Source organism: Bombyx mori, chromosome 24 (genome assembly GCF_030269925.1).
Source record: "Bombyx mori chromosome 24, ASM3026992v2".
NCBI lineage: Eukaryota > Metazoa > Arthropoda > Insecta > Lepidoptera > Bombycidae > Bombyx > Bombyx mori.
The window spans coordinates 11177594-11202741 of NC_085130.1; the positions used below are offsets into that span (position 1 = coordinate 11177594).

General features: G+C 46.0%; 2 protein-coding genes across 2 annotated transcripts in view; one reads left to right on the forward strand and one right to left on the reverse strand.

The window, feature by feature from the left end:
• LOC134201268 (uncharacterized) overlaps nt 1–25148 on the reverse strand; it is a 395935-nt gene that overhangs the window by 354809 nt on the left and 15978 nt on the right. The window lies entirely within an intron of this gene.
• Nucleotides 3921–25148, forward strand: part of LOC101736137 (U5 small nuclear ribonucleoprotein 200 kDa helicase) — a 67135-nt gene continuing 45907 nt past the window's right edge. The window contains exons 1-10 of the mRNA XM_038019719.2: nt 3921–4218; nt 4623–4786; nt 5241–5439; nt 5710–5821; nt 6213–6340; nt 6976–7089; nt 20398–20514; nt 21722–21854; nt 22707–22837; nt 23308–23500. Coding sequence (XP_037875647.1) covers nt 4174–4218; nt 4623–4786; nt 5241–5439; nt 5710–5821; nt 6213–6340; nt 6976–7089; nt 20398–20514; nt 21722–21854; nt 22707–22837; nt 23308–23500 — 1336 coding nt within the window. The 5' untranslated portion in view covers nt 3921–4173. The remainder of the gene's footprint in view (nt 4219–4622; nt 4787–5240; nt 5440–5709; nt 5822–6212; nt 6341–6975; nt 7090–20397; nt 20515–21721; nt 21855–22706; nt 22838–23307; nt 23501–25148) is intronic.

The following is a 25148-nucleotide window of genomic DNA, read 5'->3' on the forward strand; positions in this document are numbered from 1 at the left end:
GGTCATTTTTTTTTCAAGCCCAGTCTACGAACTCTACGGTACTACGATACGATCATCGTGCCACAACATCTGTGTTCGTGTTGTTGATCGAAAATCTCTGTCGACTATTGTGCGCATGCGACTGTTTGTGAAGTAATCTGTTTACACCACGTGATCCATTGTTTACAAACATTCGAACTCGTGTTTTAGCTTCGGCGATTATTTTGAATAATATGACTTTATGTGTTATAGTAATGGTACTTTTTTTCCAGCTTAAGCTAATGGTCTAGAGATACTATGTCAGCGTCGCTGGGCTAGTAAGTGAGCTCACGGGGCTTAAACCTGACGACGTTGATAACACGAACCCTAGCGAGAGCCGTGCTTCGCAGAATATACCACCGTATCGGAAACGCGACCCACTGAGGAGATCCGGCGAGAAACTCATTGGGCTGTGGGTTAATTTACTCGCCGAGCTCTTCGTCGTAAGCGATGGGTTCGATGAGAACGATGACCGGTGCTTGGGGTACCTAAAAGCACCATAATAGTACTGACATAGTAACTGAACTGCTATCAATATTTTCATTACTAATTTGACATTCAAAGTTACAAAATTAATGGCAACTTTTTTTATTGCCCTTGTAGGCATATGGTACACCTGTGTGCTTAGTGATGATTTTTTAACGTTCTCGATAGCGTAAAACTTAATTCGAATTTGTATGCAGTTCGAGCAGCGCTCCTAGCGGCAAACGTTCCAATACAAATTTGAGTTAACTTTTACACTAACGAGAACGTAAAAAAACTCACACTAAGCATACTGATGGTGAGAGGTTATCGTAGCTTATGGACGACAGCAATGCCAGGGGCAGAGCCAAGCTGCTTCCAACCTCCGAGTATTCTCCGCAAGTCTAGTTTGAAGAAGGACATATCTAAGCGTGCAGGAAACACAAAAGAGTTCGTTCTAAATCCGGACGGCACATGTTTCGGTTTGAAGGGTGGGTTAGCTGTTGTAACTATACTGAGGACCTTAGAACTCATGTCTTAAGGTGGGTGACGGCATTTACGTTGTAGATGGCAATGGGCTCCAGTAACCACTTAAAACCAGGTGAGGTGGTGGAAAAAAAAAACATGGCAGAAAAATCTCTGGTAGTGAACTGTGAATGAACGCAGTGTAAGTGTTTCTAGGTGGTATAGATGAACTCTACTTAAAAACGAGATGATGGGATCTCCAATAATTTCCCAGAGCAGTCTGGAACTTTGTCAACCAAAATAGCCAAAAATACACAGTTGAAATTTGTTGGGAATAAACGTCAAAAGGAATGTGAGGTTTTATTGTGGTGAGGTTTGTTGTAGGTTGGTTGGGTTGTCATCCGGAAACCTCATTGGAGCGGTCAATAAAACACTACATAATATGACATGTTTATTCGCGTCAGCGACCGCGGTGGATCGCTGCACGTTAACCACTAAAGTATACTTATTGCTTATTACTATAACTGCGTAATAGGCCAAGCGGGGCGGAGTATCATTATTCTACAGGAATATCTTCAACCGAGCGGGTGATATTGCTCGGTAGACCGACGGCCCGATGTTGTTGTTCTGAACTTGTATATATGCAAGCTCATCTTGAATATGTCGTAAGCGAGATTCAGGCTTCTGTCAAATATCTTACGTTCTCTGATAGCTACCCGCCACAAAAAAAAAACGATTTTTTTAAATATATATATTTTTATGATCCTGTCTTTCAACAATGGTTAATCGACTCTTAAAAGGCAAGATAATAAGTAATATTCCGATGTCTGAACTCAGTGGCGGATTTGCAGTCTCGGCCGCCCTAAGCCCCAAGCCATCAGCCGCCCATTTCTCAGCATCTACCATATAGACTACATAATGAAATTACTTTATTGCCAACTTTTATCTAAATAGATTTAAAAATGTAGGAAAAAAACAGTTTTATTTCGCAAGAATATGGTACATAAGTTGTTACAACTAGTTATTTGCTCTAACATACTCTACCAACTTGGTATACTTGGTTATGATAACTTTTACACGAGTGCTATCAACTTTCTACATATTTAATTGCGAGTTAAATATTTGAATAACTAATTAAACACAATCAATTTGTACGGAGCTACTTGTTATCGCAAGTGTGAGTGGGAAGTGTGGGTAAAAGTAACCATAAGTTTAGTATAATAAATAATAATAATAATAGCTGCCAGTTTCTAATCTTGGTCGGCCCCTAAATCTGGCCGCCCTAGGCCCGGGCCTATCGGGCCTTAGGGTAAATCCGCCACTGTCTGAACTAAGTATTTCCCGAAGGCCGCGGTTTGCCGACCACTGCCTCAGAGCATACCTTAAAGAAGATACAGTACATATGCACATAATACAGAGAGCACTGAAGTCCCTACGTAGACCTACAGGTTCTAAATGATCTGTTTTAATCGGCATATCGACAAGAAAGCCTTCACTTATTTATCCGGTTGTACCTGATTAAGCTAATATATGAAATTAAATATTTTTACCGGATTGTTTCTGAGCTTTATGTGATTTAGTGACTATTTATTAAATATATGTATACGCATAATCACGGGCGAACTGAATGAAATAAATGTCGCCTATGAAAATTCATTTTATTTATGTAACAATACGAACTTCATAATTATAACAGTTTTTATCCTTTAATTTCTAATTTGGTGTTGTCATTGTACTAGATTTTTATCTACGTTTGAGGCGAAGGGAAGATCTTCGGGAGGGAAGATATTGCTCGGTAGACAGGCGTTTTAATCGCCTATTCAAAGTCAAAATTAAATATATTAAATTCCTATACAGACTATACTAATGATGTGTTTTCGATCCTTGTATTAATAAATTCAATTTTTATCATTTCGAAAAAACAGACCTAATAAAGAATGAACGGGTTTGAGTTTAGAACAGTTTTTCATATTTAATTTTTTTGTTTTTAAATTGTCAGAAAAACTCAGGGTCATCGTTTACCTAATCATAAGGTAGAATCCGCTTGGAAAAGCAGTTGCAGTATTTACCCACAAACTTAATAAGTGTTACAAATCAGTTACTTGAACTTAGTATATCTTTGTGTGCATTTTTTCTTTTTGTAATATTCAGTACACGTATAAAGATATTTCATAAACCTAAAGAGACATGTGCACCGCAAAAGCATGATTCTTCCTTCATTCATTAATTCTTAAACCATTTTAATCTGTTACGTAATAATTTGAGAACAATGTAGTATAGTATGATTTGTTTTTAAAGTTCATTAAACTTTACGAATCATCACAACCCAAGGATGAATTTCCATTGACAGTTTTAGAAATAAGGAGATACCAACATTCAGAAGATAAATATTAATGGAAAAATTACTATAGACAATAAATATGTACGGTACTCTACTCATTACTCACTTTATAATCGCATGGTATTTGTAAAAATCTATGGTAGGTATAAAATTATATACAAAACAATTGAGTGACAGTTACTTAATTAACAAACATTTAATATTTGAATTGACCACCAGCTGATATCGATTCAATGTCTATCAAGCTAGTTTCGATTCCGGTAACGTTTTTTTTTTTAAGAGATTTTATGACCTGGTAACTAAGACCTTTAAGTCATGTCTTATTTTACTTTATTTTCTTAATTTTATGAAAAATGATAAAATGGAGTGAAATGAAATGAAGATGATTAATTTGAGACATTAATCAACTGGGATGAAATTTAATGAAATGAGATGATATGGGATGAAATATAATCGCAGTAAAATGGTGGTCATTTACTGAGATTTTTTCAATGGACTTTTTGGAGGAACCCGAGAAGTTACGTCCAGCAGCTTTGTTTCATTTTCCCACATTTGTGCACTTTCACAGATATTAAACAGTTAATAAACCACCATTATTACACATTTAAACCTGAAGAAACACTAAATAGACAAAATAAAACAAATCACACAACTTCACTCCTCGCGTTCCCGCCAAAAAGTCTCCGGTAACGTAATGAAAATCACAGCACAGATACACGAAATATTTACGAGCATAGAGCCATAGATTATACACATAAAGTAAAAATGGCTGCGGCGGTCTAACCTTAAACTGTGTTATTTTAAATTGTAATTTCGAATTTAAAATACCTTCCTGCATTTTTTGTCAAATAACAAGAGTAAAGCTACATTCTTGTATATAGTGAAGCATGGCTGACGCGGCTGCCAGACAGCTGCAGTATGAGTACAAGGCCGTAAGTGTCGTTCAAAATATATTTTTTTAAAATTGGAATGTTTGAGAACTTAGAATTGGAGAAACCCTACTAATTAAGCATTTGACCAGTCAATAATATATTGATTTTTTAGTATATTGTCAAAACTTGTAGCCTAAGACCAAAATTTCCATGCTTAAATAACAGCAAGTACTTGTGTTGTCACTATAACGCTGTAGACAATAACAAATAAATGCGACAAATGATAAAATGTAGGTTATGACGATACATAAAAATTCATACAATACATACGAATGATACATTCTAAACATGTCCTATAGTTCCCGAGCAATCAACTTTAAGAAAATACAGATTTAATTCCTTCAAATACTGTATGTATCTGAGATGTTGCACCATAAGTCTGAACCAACAATTTTTTCTCGCAGAACTCGAATCTTGTACTGCAAGCTGATGTAAGGTTAATAGAGAGACGTGGTCGAGATGAAGCGACCGGTGAAGTTTTGTCGCTGTCTGGAAAGCTCACAGGAACTAAGATGGGTGATCGAGCTCAACGCACTAAACCAGATAAAGCTGAGGAGAGAAAGGCTAAGTATGTTTCATTGAACGAAAGGGTCTTGTTGGGGCTCATTTTGTTTTAAAAGAATCCCTTCTATTTATTGCCTTCTGTTCTATTTACAGTTCATTTAACAGTAAATAGAATAGAAACTTATAATAAATACACTTGGTGGTAACGGTTATCGGCATCAATAGACGTCACATTATGTATGCCGCCTCCTACTTTAACATTAATATTTCTCAGTTAGGTTTCAATGAATTATATTTTTACAGCACAAATACATAGGATGGCAACACAGAATTATGAACAGAATAATTTGCATTTTGTCTTGAAAATGTGAAATTCTGCTGTAAAAGTCCATATTATTGGACTTAAATTCAGTATGTTTAATCAGTAACAGTGATGATAAGACTTAAATTTATATTCTAGATAATATCTGCATATCAATAAATTAAATAATGTGATTGCAATACCAATATTTTTATAGGCGTCAAAAACGTGATGAAGCCTCCTACGAACTCTCTAAATCAAAATCCAGTCGTGTGGCTTGGGCTGATGATGCTCCAGGCGTTCTATACCGTCCCAGAGCCCAACACACTAGACATACCTATGAACTACTGCTTGCGTTCATGCAGAGCTCTCTCGGAGACCAGCCAAGGGATATATTATGCGGCGCTTGTGATGAGGTGAGACAATATTATATATCCTCCTATATCATAGAAAATTGTAAACGATATGGATACTAATGTTATTATTTACTATAATATAATAATTGTAGTAGTAAAAAATATTGGGTAATGAAGACACCTCTCAATGACTCATAGATTAACTTCTTCCACCACCACGACTTTCGAACCTGAACTTATAATAGCTTTGCTCCTAAAGCGGGATAGTGACTCATACTCAGGAGGGTTCACAATATATCTTATCAGCAATAAACTAATTTACTATTACAGGTACTCTTAGTTCTAAAGAACGATAAATTGAAAGATCCAGAGAAGAAGAAGGAAATTGAGATGCTCCTCGGTTCCATACCAGACGAGAGATTTGCTTTACTTGTCAATTTAGGTAAGTACTATACTAAAAAGTGGACCTAGAATAGTCTTCTAGATATGGGGTAAAATGAAATTAGAAGTATTGACGAGATAATGTTTGTATTGGAGATGAATTTAAGGTAACAGTAGCTAGACTAGAAAGACTAAAGTTCCGTTTCTTCTAATGAATACTCGAAAAGGCTATTAACAGTGCTATAGTGATAAGGTTTAAACCTTAAAAGTTACGACAATGCTATAACATAGTTATCTTCTTTAAAAAGAAAAACATTAACAAACTGTACACAATAGTGAAGTGGTTCAAATGACTTCTACTCTATTTAATTATATTCACTGCTTACTAATTGTATTATTGAACTGTCCCATAATGCATCTCTGGTAATAAAACTAATTCCTAACCTTGACAGGCAAGAAAATAACAGACTTCAACATGACCACGGCAACAGAGAGCAACACCGAAATAGACGAGACATACGGCATCAATGTGCAGTTTGAAGAGTCCTCTGAGGAAGATGATGAAGATGCATATGGGGAGGTAATACTATTTAGATATATAATAGAAATTATATGCACTTGTATAACGTAGGAAGATTAAATTCTAAAATACTGTAGTTGACGCCACACACCCTTGTTTGGTGCTGCAGATTTGTTCTCATGTAGAATGCTGCTACGTAAGAGCCAGAACAGGAATGTTAACTTTTGTGACAGTTCTCCTGCACATGTGGACTTTTCCAGACATTATACAAGCAAAAAGTTGCCTTCAATACACTTTTAAAAGTGCACAATCCTGACTTTTTGTTAAAAGTGCATATAGTTTCTAAATTTTGTATTAATTAGAGTAATCAACTTGTGTATTTTAATGTCTTATTGGTGGTAGGACCTCATATGAGTCCGCACGGGTAGGTACCACCGCCCTGCCTATTTCTGCCGTGAAGCAGTAATGCATTTCGGCTTGAAGGGTGGGGTAGCCGTTGTAACTATACTGAGATCTTAGAACTTATATCTCAAGGTGGGTGGCGCATTGGGTTGTAAATGTCTATGGGCTCCAGTAACCACTTAACACCAGGTGGGCTGTGAGCCCACAAAGCAATAAAAAAAATATGTCAAATATTTTCTATGAAATGTTTACATTGTTTGTGTTTCAATCTTACCAATTTGACTTTTATTCAGGTAAGAGAAGAAGATAAAGAAGATGGTGAAGGGTCAGAGAATGAGAAAGAAAAAGAATCCAGCGGAGAAGAGGACAGTGATACAGAGGGGAAGAGGAATGCCATTCACACTAATGTAAGTTTATATTGTAGACCGATTTTTATTTGGCTTTTAAAATTGATATATACGTTAACCGTTAAAATGTTTGATTGAACACACCTATTTATACACTGTTTGATTTTTGCATGATTTAAATTGCATGTTTAGGATGAAGGATGAAGCTTAATGAATAAGTATTTTGATTCCGGGCTTTATCGGAACTAAGTTCCTAGCAGTAGGGGTTTACTGTAACAAAATGAACGAAAAAGCGTGCCGGTCTCTTGACTGAATCAAAAACAAATGTCAAAACCTTTAAATGCTAAAACAAATGTCAAAACCTTTAAATGCTATTATTCCGGACGGCCACCGCTCAGGTTTCGGCCACCACGTGTGATTTTTAGACTTCTTACTCGCGGCGACGTGGTGGCTCGAGTATTGCCGCAGTGGCTGTCGCGGAACGGGTGCTGGGATTGGTTCGAGGAAAATAACGAAGTCTTCAAGTATGGCGTTCACACGGTCCTCGTGGCTTGACCGGCGCAGGGCGTAGGAGCGAGTCTCTTCTTGTTCGGTTGGCGCTCTCCTCTTCTTCTGGAGAGGTCTTGACTCGCCGGCTCGCTGTCTCGAACTGAATTTGCAGCGAGGTAGGCCCCTTATTTATGGTCGCCCACACGCACTCGGCCAGCGCTATTATGAGTCCGAGCACGGTGGGCGTCTATTGTTCTCTCGGCCGCCTCGCTCGCCTATTGTTTGCCCGGTCGCTCTATTAGTGCTCGCCCGTATTGTGACTCGCTCCTGCGTTCCCACGCCAAATTAAAGACCACGAGGACCAATCTTTATTTACAAAATAAATATTTACAATCTTACTTATTTTTAGCCTACAACATTTCTATTTACTTTTTTATGCTAACTTATTTTAGCATACTGTCTATTTGGCTATTCTTTATTTATTCATTACGGACATTCTCTATTATAACTATTTATTCTCTATTTTAACTATTTTTTAACACAACTATTTATTACGGACATTTTCTATAACTATTTTTAACACTATCTATGTCCGTCGCGAACAATATCTATTAAGCTGCATTTATTTATGTCCGTCGCGAACATCCTCCCGCCGTGCAGCGTCGTTCACGTCGCTGCATCCTCCTTGGTGAGCGGCGGACATCGTGGGCAGCACGATGATCTTCTTTGCCGGGCGTCGCAGGATACCGCCGGCGGTGCGCACGTCGACCACTCGTGTGATGCCGTCGGCCCCCGGGTAAACCTCCTGGATGATCCCTCGTGGCCAGGTGTTCCGTGGGAGCGTTCCGTCTGCTATTATCACGACGTCGCCTATCTTCAGGGCGGGCCCGCGGCTGTGGGGCTCCCGCCGGTTCTGCAGGTCGGGCAGGTACTCCCGGAGCCAGCGACTCCAGAACACATCTGCCAGACGTTGAGCTGCGCGCCAGTGTGCGCGCCCTATGAGGTCGGCGTCGTCAAACTTGCCCGGCACGGGGACTCGCGCCGGGCCTCCCAGCAGGAAGTGGTTCGGTGTCAGAGGGTCGGGATCGTCGGCGCTCACCGATACGTGAGTGAAAGGTCGGCTGTTCACGGTGAATTCTGCTTCAGCTAGCAGAGTGTGAAATATTTCGGGCGTCGGGTGCCTCGGCTGCTCCGTGGCCGAGAGCGCGGCCTTTACCGCCCGCACCATTCTCTCCCAGGCGCCGCCCATGAAAGGCGCGCCCAGTGGGATGAAGCGCCATTGTGTAAGCCTTAAGCTTGCTTCATGCTCGGTCGCCTTGTCCAAAGCTTGGCGCAGCTCCTTGTCGGCACCCCGTAAATTGGTGCCGTTGTCGCTCCATATCTCCGTCGGGGCTCCCCGGCGCGCGATCATGCGCCGGAGTGCCATCACCGCTGAGTCCGTGCTGAGGCTCGCTGCCGGTTCTAAATGTACCGCACGTGAGACATGTGAAGATGGCCACGTAGTGCTTCTGGGTGCTTCTGCCGGTGGTGACTTGATAGGGCCCGAAGTAATCGAGGCCCACGTATGTGAATGGTCGCCGATGGTGTGCCAGTCTGCTCGGTGGGTGGTCGCCTGTGGCTGGACGCGGTGGAGTGTCCTTGCGGATACGACACGGAAGGCAGTTGTGGATCACGCTCCGTGTCACTGGGCGTAGGCGTAAGACCCAGTACGACTGTCGGCACTCGGCGATCGTAGCTTCGGTTCCGGCGTGGTGCATCTTTCTATGGATGAAGTCTATCATCAGTCTCGTTTCGCGTCGGGATCCGTCTAGCACGAGAGGCGAGGTGATGACGTCAGCTCCCTCTATGTTGCCGATGCGTCCGTTTATTTTCAATATCCCGTCCGCGTAAGTTACGGACAAGTTTCGCAGTCGGCTCGCTGGGGATATTTGTTTCCCTCGCTGGAGCGTCAAAATCTCTTCCTCGAAGGCCGCCCGCTGGCTCTGTTGCCAAATGAGCGTCTCGGCGCGTCGAAGCGTGTCGGCGTCTAAAGTCTTCCATTGAATGACTGCTTGCTCTGGCGTCCGCGGTGTGTTCAGCGGGGTCTTCGAAGTCGTCTTCTTTCTGTTTTTCTCCCACGTCGGGTCCGAGCGCGGGTTCCGTCTGGTCCTCTTGTAATGAGTGCGCTCGCGACTCCTGCGGCATAGGCTGACGAATTGCAGTATTCGCCCCGTTGCACGCAGGTACTTTTCCCATTTTGAAAAGCGTCTTGGGTCCGGGATCGCTTCACCGAGGCTCTCTCTGCTCACGGCGAGCGTTGCGCACTTCTCTTCGCCCGTCTCTTCTGCCCTTTTGCAGTTCGTTGTACGGGCCAATCATCCGGATGCCGTCTTAGGTATTCCGGGCCTATGAACCAGCGGTGGTTTCCTTCAAAGCCGACGGGTATCTCCCTTGTGGCGTCGTCGGCGACATTCTCTCTTGTGGGGACCCAGCGCCATTCCTCCACAGTGCTGTTCTCTTCTATGGTGGCGCTGTCGGTCCAGAACACTCGTGTCTGGTTTTCTATAATGTTTTCCCGTGACGGCCGCGGCTATGCGGCTTCCCATCACGTCGGCTTGTAGCTCGAGGCGCGGTGTCGATGTTGGCTTCATGGGTGCGACTCGGGCTTTGGCGAGGGAGGTCCTCGTCTCCCCGTCGGGCGTCTCCACGCGCCAGTACAACGCGGCGTCGTGGGCGTACTTGTTGGTGTCCACGTATGTGTGGAGCTTGAGGTCGGCAGCGTCCGGGTACTGCAGTCAGTTCTTCACGCAGATGGCGGTTGCAGGTGCGCTTGTCGCGCCGAAGATGATGGACCTCATCCGGTATTCTATGGGCTCTTGTGAAGGGTCCTCCCTCCACAAGTACCGGAGCGCGTCGCGGTCCTCGCTTCGGACGCCTATCTGTATAAACATCTCCGTGATGTCCGCGGAGACGGCGACGGCGTGCTGCCTGAAGCGCATCATCGCTCCGGGCAACGACTGCAGCAGGTCCGGGTCGGTGAGCAGGAAGTCGTTTGGGCTTCTTCCCTCTATTTTTCGCGTCGGCGTCGTGCACGATGCGAGGCTTCTCCTGCTTCATTGGATGTGTTACGTCGAAGTGTGGCAAGTACCGGGTTCGCTTCTTCGTACCCGTCGAAGGAGTTACTTCGGCGTATCCTTTCGCTACCAGTGCGTCCATTTGTTGCTTGTAGCGCTCTTTCAAATTTGGATCCTTCTCCAGTTTCTTTTCTACGGACGTCAGGCGATTTAGTGCGGCTTCCAAATTGTTGGGCATCTTCAGGCTCTCCTCACGCCACAGCAGTGCGGTCTCGTAGCGGCCGTCGGGTCGCTGTTGAGTGGTCTCTCGCAGGATCTTCAGTGCGCGCTCGTCTGGGTCATTCTTCGGTGTCTTGGCGGCGACGGTGAGTCCCTCGATCGCGAAGTAGTGCCTGAGGGCTTCGTCCATGTTCGCGTCGGCCGTCGTCGCGTTGCCACGAAGTTGACGCGCTGTCTCTTGCCTCCCGGGTGTGCTCCGTGCACGACCCACCCGAGCGGAGTACGAGACGCCACTGGTTGATCGCGTCGTCCCGTCCGCATCTCCTCCGTCACCAGCAGGTGCCAGTTGTCTTGGCCGATCAGTATCTTCGGCGAGGCGTAGCTCGTTTTGAAGTGATGGCTTAGGTCGGTGAGGTGATGGCACGACGCGAGGACTTCGATGTTCAGTCGCTGTGGTGTTAATTTTAAGCCGTTGACTGTCCGTAGGTTCAGTTCTTGCGGTTCCCCCGTGCGTCCGCATAGCTTCAGCGGGACGCGTCGTGAGCGTGTTGCGTCTATCTTGTTGTCTCCGATGGCAGTGATGAAGAGGGGTTCAATCGGTCCTTTGGCGCCGACTCGTCTCGCGAAGTCTTCGTCGATCAGCGAGATCGTTGACCCGTCGTCCAGCAGGGCCCATGTATCTGCTTCTCCCGCCGGTCCGATAACAGTAATTGGCGCCATCTTCAGGTAGGCTGTCGCACTTCTTGCGGCCCACGTCGAGGTGACCGCCTCTTCTTTTTCCTTCGGCTTCTGCCATGCTGGTTTCTTATGCAACAGCTCGTGGTGCGTGCGTTCACAGCTGTCGACGCCGCACTTCTTCTTTTTGCATACGTGTCCCCGGGACCGGAACCGTAGGCACCGGAAACACAAATTTTCGCGCTTCGCCGTATCCCAGCGCTCGCTGACGGCTGCTCTCTTGAATTCGGGACAATCTTGTGGGATGTGCCCCGGCTTCTGACATGCTGCGCATTTCCTCTCTTCCTTCGCTTGCGTGGTGTGCGTCCTCTGAGGCGTGTTCACCATCTTCCGCCGACCGCTGGTGTTCTCCACTCTCGTCTCTGGTTCCGGCTGTGCGTATGGGCTGCACAGGTCCGCCTCGCGCTGTAAGAAGCGCGACAGCTTGACGAGGTCCGGTTCTCCCGCCGGTTGAGTCGCTGAGAATTCGAACCAGCGGTGGCGTAGAGTGGACGGCAGCTTCTCTGATGTGATGTTGGTGAGCTCCGGGTTGTACATGTAATGTACGCGGTCGAGGGCCCTCAGAGCGGCGACGACGTTGTTCACCTTATTTGCAAATACGCAGATGTCCCTCGGTGTGTCCGTGCAGCGTGGCAGCGCGCGCAGTCGTTCCAGCTCCGTTGCGGCGATTGCTTCTGGACGTCCGAAGCGCGATTCTAGAGTCCGCATGATCTCGGCGGGCTCGGTGTAGTGCAGCAACAAGTTTTCGACCGCTTCTCTTGCTCTTCCTCTTAACGTACGCCGAAGTCTCGCAGTGTTCTCTGCGGCGCTGAAGCTGTCCGCTGATTCGGCGTAGGCGACCTTGAAGGAGAGCCATTCTTGATGCGATCCACTGTACACTGGAAGCTCCCCGTAGTACCGATGCGATGGTCCGGGCCTGGCTTGGCGGGCGGCCGTCGCGATGGCAGCTGCTAGTTCGGCAATGTCGCTCTTCGGTGCGACAGGTGCGGCAATCGGTGCCGCGGCAGGGGCCGGTAGCTTCAGCTGTTCTATTGGTGCGGGAAGTTCCAGTTGCGGTTGCTCGATGGTGGCTGGTGATCCGTGTGTTGGCTGCATTACTCTTTCTTCGACTCCGTGTAGCGCGATCGATCGTTGCTGACTGAGCCATGTATCGATGCGCTGCGATTGCTCGTTCTCGTCCTCCGTGAGTGTTGTGCGCGCATCTTCCTCCTCTTCAACGAGCGCTTCGGCTTCTAATGTTGAGATGCGGGCGGCGGCGAGCTCTGCTCGGAGTCGGGCTTGTTCTTCCTTGGCGCGAAGATGCTCTTCTTTGAGGCGCGCCATAAGCAACAGCCGTTGTGACTGTTGACTCGACTTTCTTGAAGATCCTCGTACTGGTGGCGCCATCCCGTCGCGGAGTGTGGAGCCTTCTTCTGTCGTCGAGATTTTGGCAGCGGCGTCCGTGATGTGGGACCCGTGTACAATTTGATTGGCCGTGAGCGCTGACTCCTTTCTGTTCTGGCTCGCGGATACGACGCTCTCCGTTGCTGCGTCGCCTGAAGTTGTTGCCGGTGTCGCGGTGCTGGGAGGTCTGACCACTCGACGACAGACCCCGCTGTTCGGTCCCGTTGGCGACGCCGGCGAGTATTGCGTAGGCAATATTTGGCGGGAGGGGGGCATCGCTTGTGAGCCCCGCGGCACTCCCGGACACTTTTCCACTTGGGAGGAGGGTGCCGCCATCGGTGGCGGTCCCTGCGTCACTCCCGAACGCGGCGCGGTTGACTGGGAGGAGGTTGCCGCCATCGGTGGCGGTCCCTCCGTCACTCCCGAACGCGGCGCGGCCGACACAGCTCGTTGCTGTGCGTCTTGTGATGTTGAGCCCGAGACAGCTTCGTTGCCGGGCCGGTCAAGGCGTGACGACCTCATCTTCTCGGACCGTGTGAGCACCATTTCTTCAATCTTCAATCTTCAATTTTCTTCGATCTTCCTCAAATGAATCCGGCTCTCGAAGGACCAATATTCCGGACGGCCACCGCTCAGGTTTCGGCCACCACGTGTGATTTTTAGACTTCTTACTCGCGGCGACGTGGTGGCTCGAGTATTGCCGCAGTGGCTGTCGCGGAACGGGTGCTGGGATTGGTTCGAGGAAAATAACGAAGGCTTCAAGTATGGCGTTCACACGGTCCTCGTGGCTTGACCGGCGCAGGGCGTAGGAGCGAGTCTCTTCTTGTTCGGTTGGCGCTCTCCTCTTCTTCTGGAGAGGTCTTGACTCGCCGGCTCGCTGTCTCGAACTGAATTTGCAGCTTTTTTTTTTTCCCTACCTATGCTGATAGCCTTGAGAGGCTACTTCAGCTTCACCCTAACGTTAGTAGGTGAGCTCGCGGGGCTCAACCGGAGAGTTGCTAACACTGACCCTAGCAAGAGCAGTGCTTCGCTGAATCTACCACCGGATCGGAAACGCGACCCACTGAGAAGATCCGGCGAGAAACTCAGTGGGCTGTGTCTATGGGTTAGTTCGCTCGTCGAGCCCTTCGTCGCAAGCGACGGGTTCGACGAGGACGGTGACCGGTGCTTGTGGTGCCTAAAAGCACCGTTAATGGATCAGGAGAATCCGTAATGACGTGCTTTGGGCGACGTCGACGGTTTACCATTCGGTCTACTGGGTCGGGTATGTAATTTCCAGCGGCTACGATGAGAGGGTTCTCATGTCGTGCCGCCTTCTCAAAATGGCGCAGCGATGCCGACTGTAGATACTTACTAAAAGAGTCGAGCTCCAAGTCGTCGTGGAGATCCACATTCCTAAGGAACCAAGGCGCTCCGACGGCTATCCTGCAGAATCGTGATTGAATAACCTGAAGGGATTTCAAGTTGGTGCGGGCTGCGTGAGTGAACACTACGCTTGCATACGTCATGACGGGGCGTATACAAGTTTTGTAGAGAGTTACCTTATTATGGAGGGACAGTTTGCTTCGACTACAAAGCTTTGGATAGAGTCGTCCTAGAATAAACGCGGCGCGGTCGCGTACCGTTTTTATATGGGGACGGAATGTCATCCCTCTGTCGAGGGTGACGCCTAGATATTTGACCTTCGAGACCCACGGTATGGGCTGGCCAAAGAGAGTGATGGGACTAACGGCGGAGGTGTTTGCGCGCCTACTACGGAGTGGGATGCTCGAAGTGATGTTCGGAGGGCGACCCCTTTTGAAGAGCACCGCTGCGCTTTTCGTGGGGTTGATGTCTATTCGCCACTTCCGGAACCACTGTCCCATGGTGGCTACTGCGATCTGGAGTCGCCGATGAAGCAGCGACATCTTCCTACACGAGTAGTAGATAGCCGTGTCATCGGCGAAGAGCGCTAGATGGGTCTCCGGAGACCGGGGTATATCATTGATATACAAACTAAATAATAACGGGGAGAGCGCGGAGCCTTGCGGGACTCCGGCGGTCAGTTGACGGGGACGAGAACGAGTTCCCTCTACTCGATATCGAAACGAACGGTTCGACAAGAAGTCTCGTATGATGAGCACGAGTCTGTCTGGCACTCCCATGTTGTACAGTTTATAAATTAAACCGTTGTGCCAGACTTTGTCGAACGCCTTCGCGATGTCGAAGAAGAGGGCGCCGGTCGGGATTTGTTTACGCCTATTAAGTCCTATCAGAATGTGCTCCGTGAGGCGGTGCACTTGTTGTACGCACGAGTGTTTAGAGCGGAATCCGAACTGTTCGTCTATGAGAATTTTGTTCGCGGTAACAAAATCCCAGAGGCGTTTCCTAAGGAGCCGTTCGTAGATTTTTCCTATCGTCGAGAGGAGACTAATCGGACGGTAACTAGAGGTTTCGTTTGTCGGTTTGCCCGGCTTATGTATACCGATAACGTCCGCTTCTTTCCACACTGCGGGAAAGATGCAGTGCGTCATAGCGGCATTTAAAATTGTAGCCAACATTGCTATCAGTTGGACTGGCAAAAATTTTAGCGCGCGGTTGTGGATGCCGTCGGAGCCTGGTGCCTTCCTAGGTTGGAGGTTGAGGATCGCGTCTCTAACTTCGTCCGTGGTAATGGGGGGTAACGCGTCCGAGGGCGGCAGGGAAGCTCTGCGCTCGACCTCCCTGTCGACTAACTCGGTGTGTTCGGGGTCCGCCTGTTGAGTGCTGGTGGTGCACTGCTCTTGCAGTGCATCGGCCAGCAGCTCAGCCTTGTCATCGTCATCGAATGCCGGTGGTTGGCCTGAAGGGCGTAAGAGGGGAGGCATAGTAGCGGTAGTTTCGGATTTGAGAGTCCTAGCTAGTCGCCAGTATGCTTGGTGGGAGGGCGCGAGTTGTTCTAAATAACTATGCCAATTATCGTTACGCGCGTCGCTTAAGCGGGAGTGGACTTCGCGTTGTAGACGACGCATCTGAATCCGGTTTGAATGCGTGGGAAGACGATCGTAGGCCCGGATTGCCGCGTTCCTAACTCTTAAGAGATTCCTAAGATCGGGGGACAGTCTGATGCGGTGGAAGCTGTCCTCCACATCGACTTCTTTAGAAGATCTAATGATCGCGGAAGAGATGTGATCGGTAATGATGTTTATGGATTCGACGGTGTCCTCGGGGGATGGATTCGAATCCGGGCCGTAAGGGAGGATTGGCGGAGCGGCGTCGGCTAGGCACGTGCCCAGCTTATTCCAATCCACCATGGTCTTCGTAACAGTGACTGGGTTGTGAGGGCGACCGAGCTGCATAACGACAGGTCGGTGGTCTGAGTCGAGCTCTGACATTGCTTCGATGGAACGCAAGCGCAGAGTTACGTTCCTAAGCAATGCCAGGTCTATAGTGCTCGGACGGAGCGCGATGTTATACGGATAACATGTTGGAGTTGGGGGACCGACTATTTCAAAGGTGAGGTCGTCTATAAACGCGTCGAGACGCCTACCGTTAACGTTTGTACGATGGCAGTTCCACCTAGTGTGGTGGCAATTTAAATCGCCTGCCAGGATGACAGAGTCTCCCATGCCGAACAGTGACTCGATGTCACTGCTCAGGAGGGGCTTGTCCGGGGGGAGATAAACGGATGCGATGACGATCGGCTGGTGTCCCGTCAGCGAGATACGGCACACTGACGCCTCGATATGTGAGAGCGAGGGAGTATCGAGAGGGACAACGTGCAGGGCCCGCCTATAGTAAATGGCAGTCCCGCCTTTGGAGGCGGTGAGTCTGTCATTCCTAACCATGACGTAATTCGCGACTTTCGGGTCACGACGCGAGGGCTTCAGACAGGTTTCCTGCACTAATAGAATATCTACAAGATTGTCGCGGAGGAATTCAAAAATTTGATCGCGTTGCCGCGCGAGTCCGTTAGCATTATAGAATGCTAACGTAAGGGAATACGGTTTTTCTCTACCTTTTTGCGCCATTGGTTACCGGTAAAGATTTTTATAACGTGCGGGACACGGACTCGTAGACGTCCATATGATCGAAAGCGGCCGCGAGCCGCTGTTCGGGGGTTACCGACCTTCGTATCGCGTCTGCGAACGATCGCAGACGGTCGAAGTTGACCGCGGTGACGAAGTCGCGCACGAGCGCGAAGTCGTTGACGGCAGAGGGTTGCGGGGGACGGAACGCGGGCGCGGGGCGAGGTGCGAGCAGGGGCTGGGGCGCGGGGCGTGTCACGAGCGGGGGCGGGGGTGCGGTTTCCGTTCCCGCCTTCGTATACGGCAGCGGCTTTTTCCACGCCGAGACCGTGGGAACTGCAGCCGGCACGAAGGCGGGTTTCGGCACTGAAGGTGCCGAAGTCTTTGGGCCGACGGTTCGCGGAGTTGGGTGTTTTCGCGGAGCCGTGGGACATCCACGGTAGTTCGCGGGGTGCCCTTGCTTAAGGCATAGGACACAGCTGGGAGGTTCGGTCGCGGTTTCCCTATCTCTAACGCAATCTAACGTAGCGTGATCGCCGAGGCATTTCACGCAGCGGGGGCGCGCGTGGCAATTACGCGCCGAGTGGCCATAGAGTTGGCACCTGTAGCACTGCCCGGGAGTGCCACGCTTGTGGGGGGCTTCGATCGAGATCCCGGATAGGCCGCAAATTGTCGTGAGACATGCGATCTTCTTTTTGGCCTCCGGGGTGGGTTCTAACGCCACGAGTATCATATTATAGGGCTGTTTGCCCCGCCCGCTGTGCATCCGGTGCACACTAACTATCGGGAGGGCCTGAGCGGTCAGATCCTCCTTAATGTAGTCTATTTCTAGCTCCTTAGGGACTCCGCGTATTACTACGCGGAGCTCGCGGTCCTCCTGAAGAGCATAGGTGTGAAAACCTATGTTCTCCTTTCGGAGGTATGCTGAGAGGGCCCTATGGTCGCCCGGCGTTGCGACCTTTATCTGAATCCCATGCGCGACGTTACGCGCATGGGTGTAATTAATTTTGTTGGCCTGAAGGGCCAGGGACACGCGATTCCACGCTGTCTTCTCTTGAAGTATCAGCGGGGGCGGGGCAGCTACTTTAGGAGCGGGCGCGGGCTTGGGACGCGGCGGCGGGGTTACGCGGCGAGCGGAGTCCGACTCCGGTGTCACGACTACCTGCGGGTGGGAGGCGGTCGCGGATTTAGTCTGTTTCGTCGTGGAGCTCCGGGACTCCACGGCGCGAGTACGCTTTTTGCCGCGCGTTACGGTTTGGAACCCATCCGAAGTTCCAGGCTGAGGGCTTGACGCGGATTCGAAATCCATCTCCGATTCGGTATCGGAGCCTGAACTCGAAACGATCGAGGTCGCGACGGACGAAGCGCGCGATGACGTAAACGACGCGGGCGCGGGGGTGGGGGTAGCGTTAGGCGCTATGTGAGCCGCATCGTGGGAACGTGCGCTCGAACTTGACGCGGCGGCGGGGGGCGCGCGGCGTGCCTCCGAGGCACGGTTGAGAAACGCGGCGACGGACGCGGGGGGGGAGGGATTGCCACGAGCGGCCCTATAGCTGAGATACTCGGCCCTAATTGACGGGTACCTATCCCGGAGGAACCCGACAATGTCCCTAGCACTTTCACTGTCACACACAAAATCTTCGCTCATCTTCGGTCTTCTTGCCCGGGGGGGGCGGCCCCGGGACTTTTGTTGAACTCGCCGAAAGGCGAGGCCCCGGATAGGATTTGTAACCCCCCTGTGCTGCAGGACAGCAAGGAGCAGGGGGGGGGAATGCCTATGCCGTGAAAACGGCAATCGGCGGGGAAAAGGAAAGGAACCCGCTCGGGCTGTATAGTGCTACAGCAGGCAGAATCGCGAGCGGGGGTCTAGTCTTGAAAAAGACTGTTGTTTTGGGAAGGGTTAGGAAATCGCTAGCCTGTGAGTGCCACAGGAAGCCTGATCGTAGCGATTGGTTTTGCCTTGAAAAAGGCAGTTGGTAAAGGGTGGGTTCGCGGTTACAACACTTTAGCGCACAAAAATGGACTCCGAGACGCAAATCGCAAGCGACCAACGGATCGGCACGTCCGCACTACTGAATTGTAAGCACGATGTATTCACGGTCACTACACTGTCGAGCACAACTGTGAGTTCAGAATTTGCAGCGAGGTAGGCCCCTTATTTATGGTCGCCCACACGCACTCGGCCAGCGCTATTATGAGTCCGAGCACGGTGGGCGTCTATTGTTCTCTCGGCCGCCTCGCTCGCCTATTGTTTGCCCGGTCGCTCTATTAGTGCTCGCCCGTATTGTGACTCGCTCCTGCGTTCCCACGCCAAATTAAAGACCACGAGGACCAATCTTTATTTACAAAATAAATATTTACAATCTTACTTATTTTTAGCCTACAACATTTCTATTTACTTTTTTATGCTAACTTATTTTAGCATACTGTCTATTTGGCTATTCTTTATTTATTCATTACGGACATTCTCTATTATAACTATTTATTCTCTATTTTAACTATTTTTTAACACAACTATTTATTACGGACATTTTCTATAACTATTTTTAACACTATCTATGTCCGTCGCGAACAATATCTATTAAGCTGCATTTATTTATGTCCGTCGCGAACAGCTATTGGGTAAAGACCAATCTCTGAGGCACTATTTATTGTAAACTTATATTTACGAATATCGAATTTATAATAAAATAATTGAAGCAAAATTAAAACAAATCAATGTAATTTCCGCATTTTCAGAAAATCCCAATAAAATCTCGCTTAAAAGTATTTTTATATTTTACTGTTAAATAATAACTTCACTAATATTTCTTCACTTCACTAATATGTATTCAATAATATGTAAAATGAATGTTTTCCTTAAAAAATTGAATTGAAACATTTTGATTAAGGATGTCTGTGTGTTAATAAGAATCTGGTTCTGGTCTATCATCCTTCAATGAGCCAGTCCACTGATGACTGTTTTGTACTCTTGTTTGCAGACGAACCATAGTTTGTATGTCTAATATAACTGGGAGCTGAAGCTCGGGACCTATCTAATATTAAGTGGGTACTAGGTAGCAGAGCACATAAGTGTGTTAAGGTGTATTATTATATATATAAACATAAAAATGAATTGCTGTTCGTTAGTCTCGCTAAAACTCGAGAACGGCTGGACCGATTTGGCTGATTTTGGTCTTGAATTATTTGTGGAAGTCCAGAAAAGGTTTAAAATGTAGATAAATATGAAAATGCTCAGAATTAAATAAAAATTACAATATTGCTTTTCCTTAGGTGGGTCCCCCGTCGGATGGATTCCTTTTGTTTTAAGTTATACAAAAGTTTAAGTCTTTTATTTATCGATTGAGGCACTACGAAGTCTGCCGGGTCAGCTAGTATTATATAAAAATTTATGCTAAAAGAACACAGTGTTGAGTGATGAAAGTCTCAATTATCAATACAGTATATCACATAAAATCAAAACAAAGAACTAAATTATAATAATAATATTTATATGTTTCCAGCTGAGCGAGGAGCAAATTAACAAACGCCACTCACAGTCTCTGCATCCGATGGATATAGATGCTTACTGGCTGCAGAGACGACTGTCCAGACATTTTCCTGACGCTATGCTGTCTCAGGTAAGATAAAATAGGCCAGGGCTTCATCATGAACTTGAGGGTAGGTGCAAGAGGAAAATATAATATTGAACTTCAGGATAGGTGCAAGAGAACAATATAATATTGAACTTCAGGCTAGGTGCAAGAGAAAAATATAACATTGAACTTGAGGGTAGGTGCAAGAGGAAAATATAATATTGAACTTGAGGGTAGGTGCAAGAGGAAAATATAATATTGAACTTGAGGGTAGGTGCAAGAGGGAAATATAATATTGAACTTGAGGGTAGGTGCAAGAGGGAAATATAATATTGAACTTGAGGGTAGGTGCAAGAGGAAAATATAATATTGAACTTGAGGGTAGGTGCAAGAGGGAAATATAATATTGAACTTGAGGGTAGGTGCAAGAGGAAAATATAATATTGAACTTGAGGGTAGGTTACATGCATGGCTTAAAGCAACCAAGTAATGAGATGAACACAGAGATTGTATGAGCCAGGCTCATGAGCAGAGAGAGCCTAAGTTGACTATGGGCTGATGACACACGATTGTCGTGGTATTAACAATTATATGAGATCTGTAAGAGTTTAGGCTAAATATTAAAACAACACATTTTTTTTGGTACTAAGACAGTAAGAGAGACAAAGAGAGAGAATGTGCTTTCTTGCACGCCAAATTAAACACAATTGCAATACACTGAAAACCAAAGTACAATGGGCTGTCTTATTGCTAAGCGCAATCTTTTCCAGGTAACCATCATGTGGATAAGAATCGCTTCATGCAATAACATTTTTTCATTTTTTTTATTGCTTAGATGGGTGGACGAGCTCACAGCCCACCTGGTGTTAAGTGGTTACTGGAGCCCATAGACATCTACAACGTAAATGCGCCACCAACCTTGAGATATAAGTTCTAAGATTCAAACCGAAACGCATTACTGCTTCACCGCAGAAATAGGCAGGGCGGTGGTACCTACCCGCGCGTACTCACAAGAGGTCCTACCACCAGTAATTACGCAAATTATAATTTTGCGGGCTTTGATTTTTATTACACGATGTTATTCCTTCACTGTGGAAGTCAATCGTGAAAGTTTTTTAAGTACGTATTACATTAGAAAAAAATAAATATTGTGGTTTACTTATCGGTTGAAAGAAGAATATATTTATAAATTCAGTGATATTAGTAATTTTCTATGAAGTTTGGTTATCAGTTTATTTGTTGTGTTGTCCAGGCGAAATCCACGGACGTGCTGAAGGCGCTCGCCGAGGCTGCCGACGACAGAGACCTGGAGAACAGGCTGGTCCTGCTGCTCGGTTACGACTGCTTCGACTTCGTCAAGATATTGAACAAGTACAGGTTCATGAGTGAGTTTCATTTTGTGCAGCGATCGAAATGCGACCGTAATTACTGATACTTTATGAATCAGATTAGTTTTATATGTAACTAGCTGATCCGGCAGACTTCGTAGTACCTCAATCTATAAATAAAAGACCTAAACTTTTGTATAAAATAAACTTAAAACAAACAAACGGAATCCGTCCGACGGGGGACAGATTAAAGGGAAAACAAAATTGTTATTTTTATTTAATTCCGAGCATTTTCATATTTATCTACCTTTTAAACCTTCTCTGGACTTCCACAAACAATTCAAGACCAAAATTAACCAAATCGTTCCAGCCGTTCTAGAGTTTTAGCGAGACTAACGAACAGCAATTCATTTTTATATATATAAACTAGCAACCTGCCCTATTTTCGCTTCCTTAACACGTCATTACGGATCCTCCCGATCCATTAACGGTGCTTTTAGGGACCACAAGCACCGGTCACCGGTCACCGTCGAGTGAATTAACCCACAGACACAGCCCACTGAGTTTCTCGTCGGATCTTCTCAGTGGGTCGCGTTTCCGATCCGGTCGCAGATTCTGCGAAGCACTGCTCTTGCTAGGGTTCGTGTTAGCAGCACTCCCGGTTTGAGAAAAAAATAACATTTTACGTATTGAAAAACTTTCCTTTTTTTTATTGCTTAGATGGGTGGACGAGCTCACAGCCCGCCTGGTGTTATGTGGTTACTGGAGCCCATAGACATCTACAGCGTAAATGCACCACCCACCTTGAGATATAAGTTCTAAGGTCTCAGTATAGTATAGTTAGATCGATTGGAGAGACCGTGGACAGCTATAGGCCAAGATGATGATGAGTATGGATGTTGTCCACAGTCCTGTATTGCACGAAGCTGGCGTCCTCCCAGTCGGAGAGCGAGCGCGTGTCGATACGTGAGGAGATGTCCCGGCAGCCTCACCTGCAGAAGATCCTCGCGCAATTGGAGACCGGCAATGGAGATGATGAGGTAAGGGTTTTCAGCACTCTCCCATTTCTCAGGTACTCGTTGTATTTACCTAAAGAATACCACACACCAGCAAGGTTTACATTGACACAAAATAATAATTATTTGTGTTGTTTTTTTTATCGTAACTTATCTATAATATCATTTGCAATTGCTTACTGTTAAGGTACTTGAACATAACTTAATAGTTGTTTGTTCAACGGTTACGGAAGATATCCATGCTGAAATTATTGATTTAGATGATAATTATTTTTAAAATTCTAGATTTATTGCTTTTTATTTGTTATATTTCTGAACGAGCTCATGGTCCACAGTGATGAGGCTACCAGAGCCCATAGCCATTACGATGTGAGTTCCACAACATACTTGAGACGTGAGGTCGGTGTCTCAATCATATTGTGTACCCGCTGTCCGATTTTTAATTTATTTATATTGTCTTGGCGTTTTGACCAGCCACAACCATTCTATTGCAGAAAATGGATACTCACTCTGAGGCCCCTCGAAAGAGGCACAAATCTGAAGCCGAGAGCAGCTCTACATCTGGGCAGGTAGCGGGTTCTAGGAAGGTGGTGCAGCTCGAGGACCTGGTGTTCGCGGCTGGATCGCACTTCATGGCCAACAAGAGGTGCCAGCTGCCACCGGGTTCATTCAGGAAGCAGCGGAAAGGTTAGTACAGAGGCTTGTATAGCTGGAAACTAGTTTGTCTCATTGACACCTCTCTGAGCTGTCTGTGGTCACTTATTTGATAGACTGGTTCGTTTTCACAATGATGAATTGGTTAGTTGTGACAGTGTGGCTTTGGCATAAATATCCCAGGGGCTTGCCCGGCCTCTAATATTATCTGGCTGTGGATGAAAAACCCGGTTAATAGTATACGGTCATTTAATATCAACACCCCTGACTAATATCGATTATTATACATATATATTAATCGAAGCAGTATTCAATATAGCATTTATTTTATGATTTTCATTCATAATTTATTACCAAAAAATGTATATAAATACATTTTTCTTGAAATAATTCAAGAAAAATATATCTTTTTTATATTCAATAATTCTTATTGCATTATTATAAATGAAATGTTAACACAAACAATATGTACATTATTGAAAATTGATTTTTATATGAGTTTATTTAAAAATGGCTGTAAAGGAGAAACCCCATTTTGGGCCTAAGCGTTACACGAATGGGATATGTACCAAAAAATTCGTCTATTTTGCTTGATTAACCTATTGAAATCTTAGCTTCATTGACAATGGCCAAGTGTAGAAAATAAGTTGAATTCAATTTTTTGTTTTAAACAATCTTTGTAAACATCTGCAACACTTATTTCAATATACGTAACTAGCTCCACAAACGTGTGGATTAGAATTAGAACATCCATAAAATAGGATCGATTTAGTGGAAATCAAGTGTAAAAAATTATTAATACTCTTTTGCTTTAGGATAAATGACTGTTTTTATAGGTATTTTAATCAATGTAAATAGAGTATGGCCATCGAATCGTGACAGAACTACTTACAATGGCGGCAATTCAAAATATCTCCAACTGACAACATTAAATATAGCATGAAAGGGTAGTTTTGCATTTTTATATGAATGTGACTATGCCATAGAAAAACACAAATGTATCAAATCGTGTTATGTTATCTTTAATGTTGCCAACTGAAGATATTTTGGATTTTGCCGTAAAGCAGTAATGCGTTTCAGTTTGAAGGGTGAAGCAGCCGTTGTTACTATACTGAGACCTTAGAAATTATATCTCAAGGTGGGTGGCGCATTTACGTCGTAGATGTCTATGAGCTCCAGTAACCACTTAACATCAGGTGGGCTGTGAGCTCGTCGATGGGTATCTAAGCAATAAAAAATAAAAATAAAAAAGGCATGAAATAAAATGAAATGAAATGTGATGAGATAATATGGGAGCACGTAATGATTTATATTTTATATAAAAAAGTTATCATATAAATATAGTTTTTCATATAAAAAAGTTTTCATTAAAATTAAAATAAGACTGACCTAAAGGTCTTAGTTACCAGGTCATAAAACCCCTTAAAAAAATAATTTCGTGCGCAGCGCGTTTCGCATCACGTTGTTTTTAATTTTTGGCTTTCGTTCGTTTTCGTAAACAACCTAACGCGCGATTTCTCGTAACAGGTTCCATTTTTATTTTAAAGCAACCTGTTGCTGCAACAGGTTTCGTAAAAAATTACTCATCTTTAGTAGGAAACAGCCTTAAAAATATCGTTTTTATTAAAATATCTCGAACAATAAACATAACCTAAAATGTAAACATTGTCTGATTTTACCA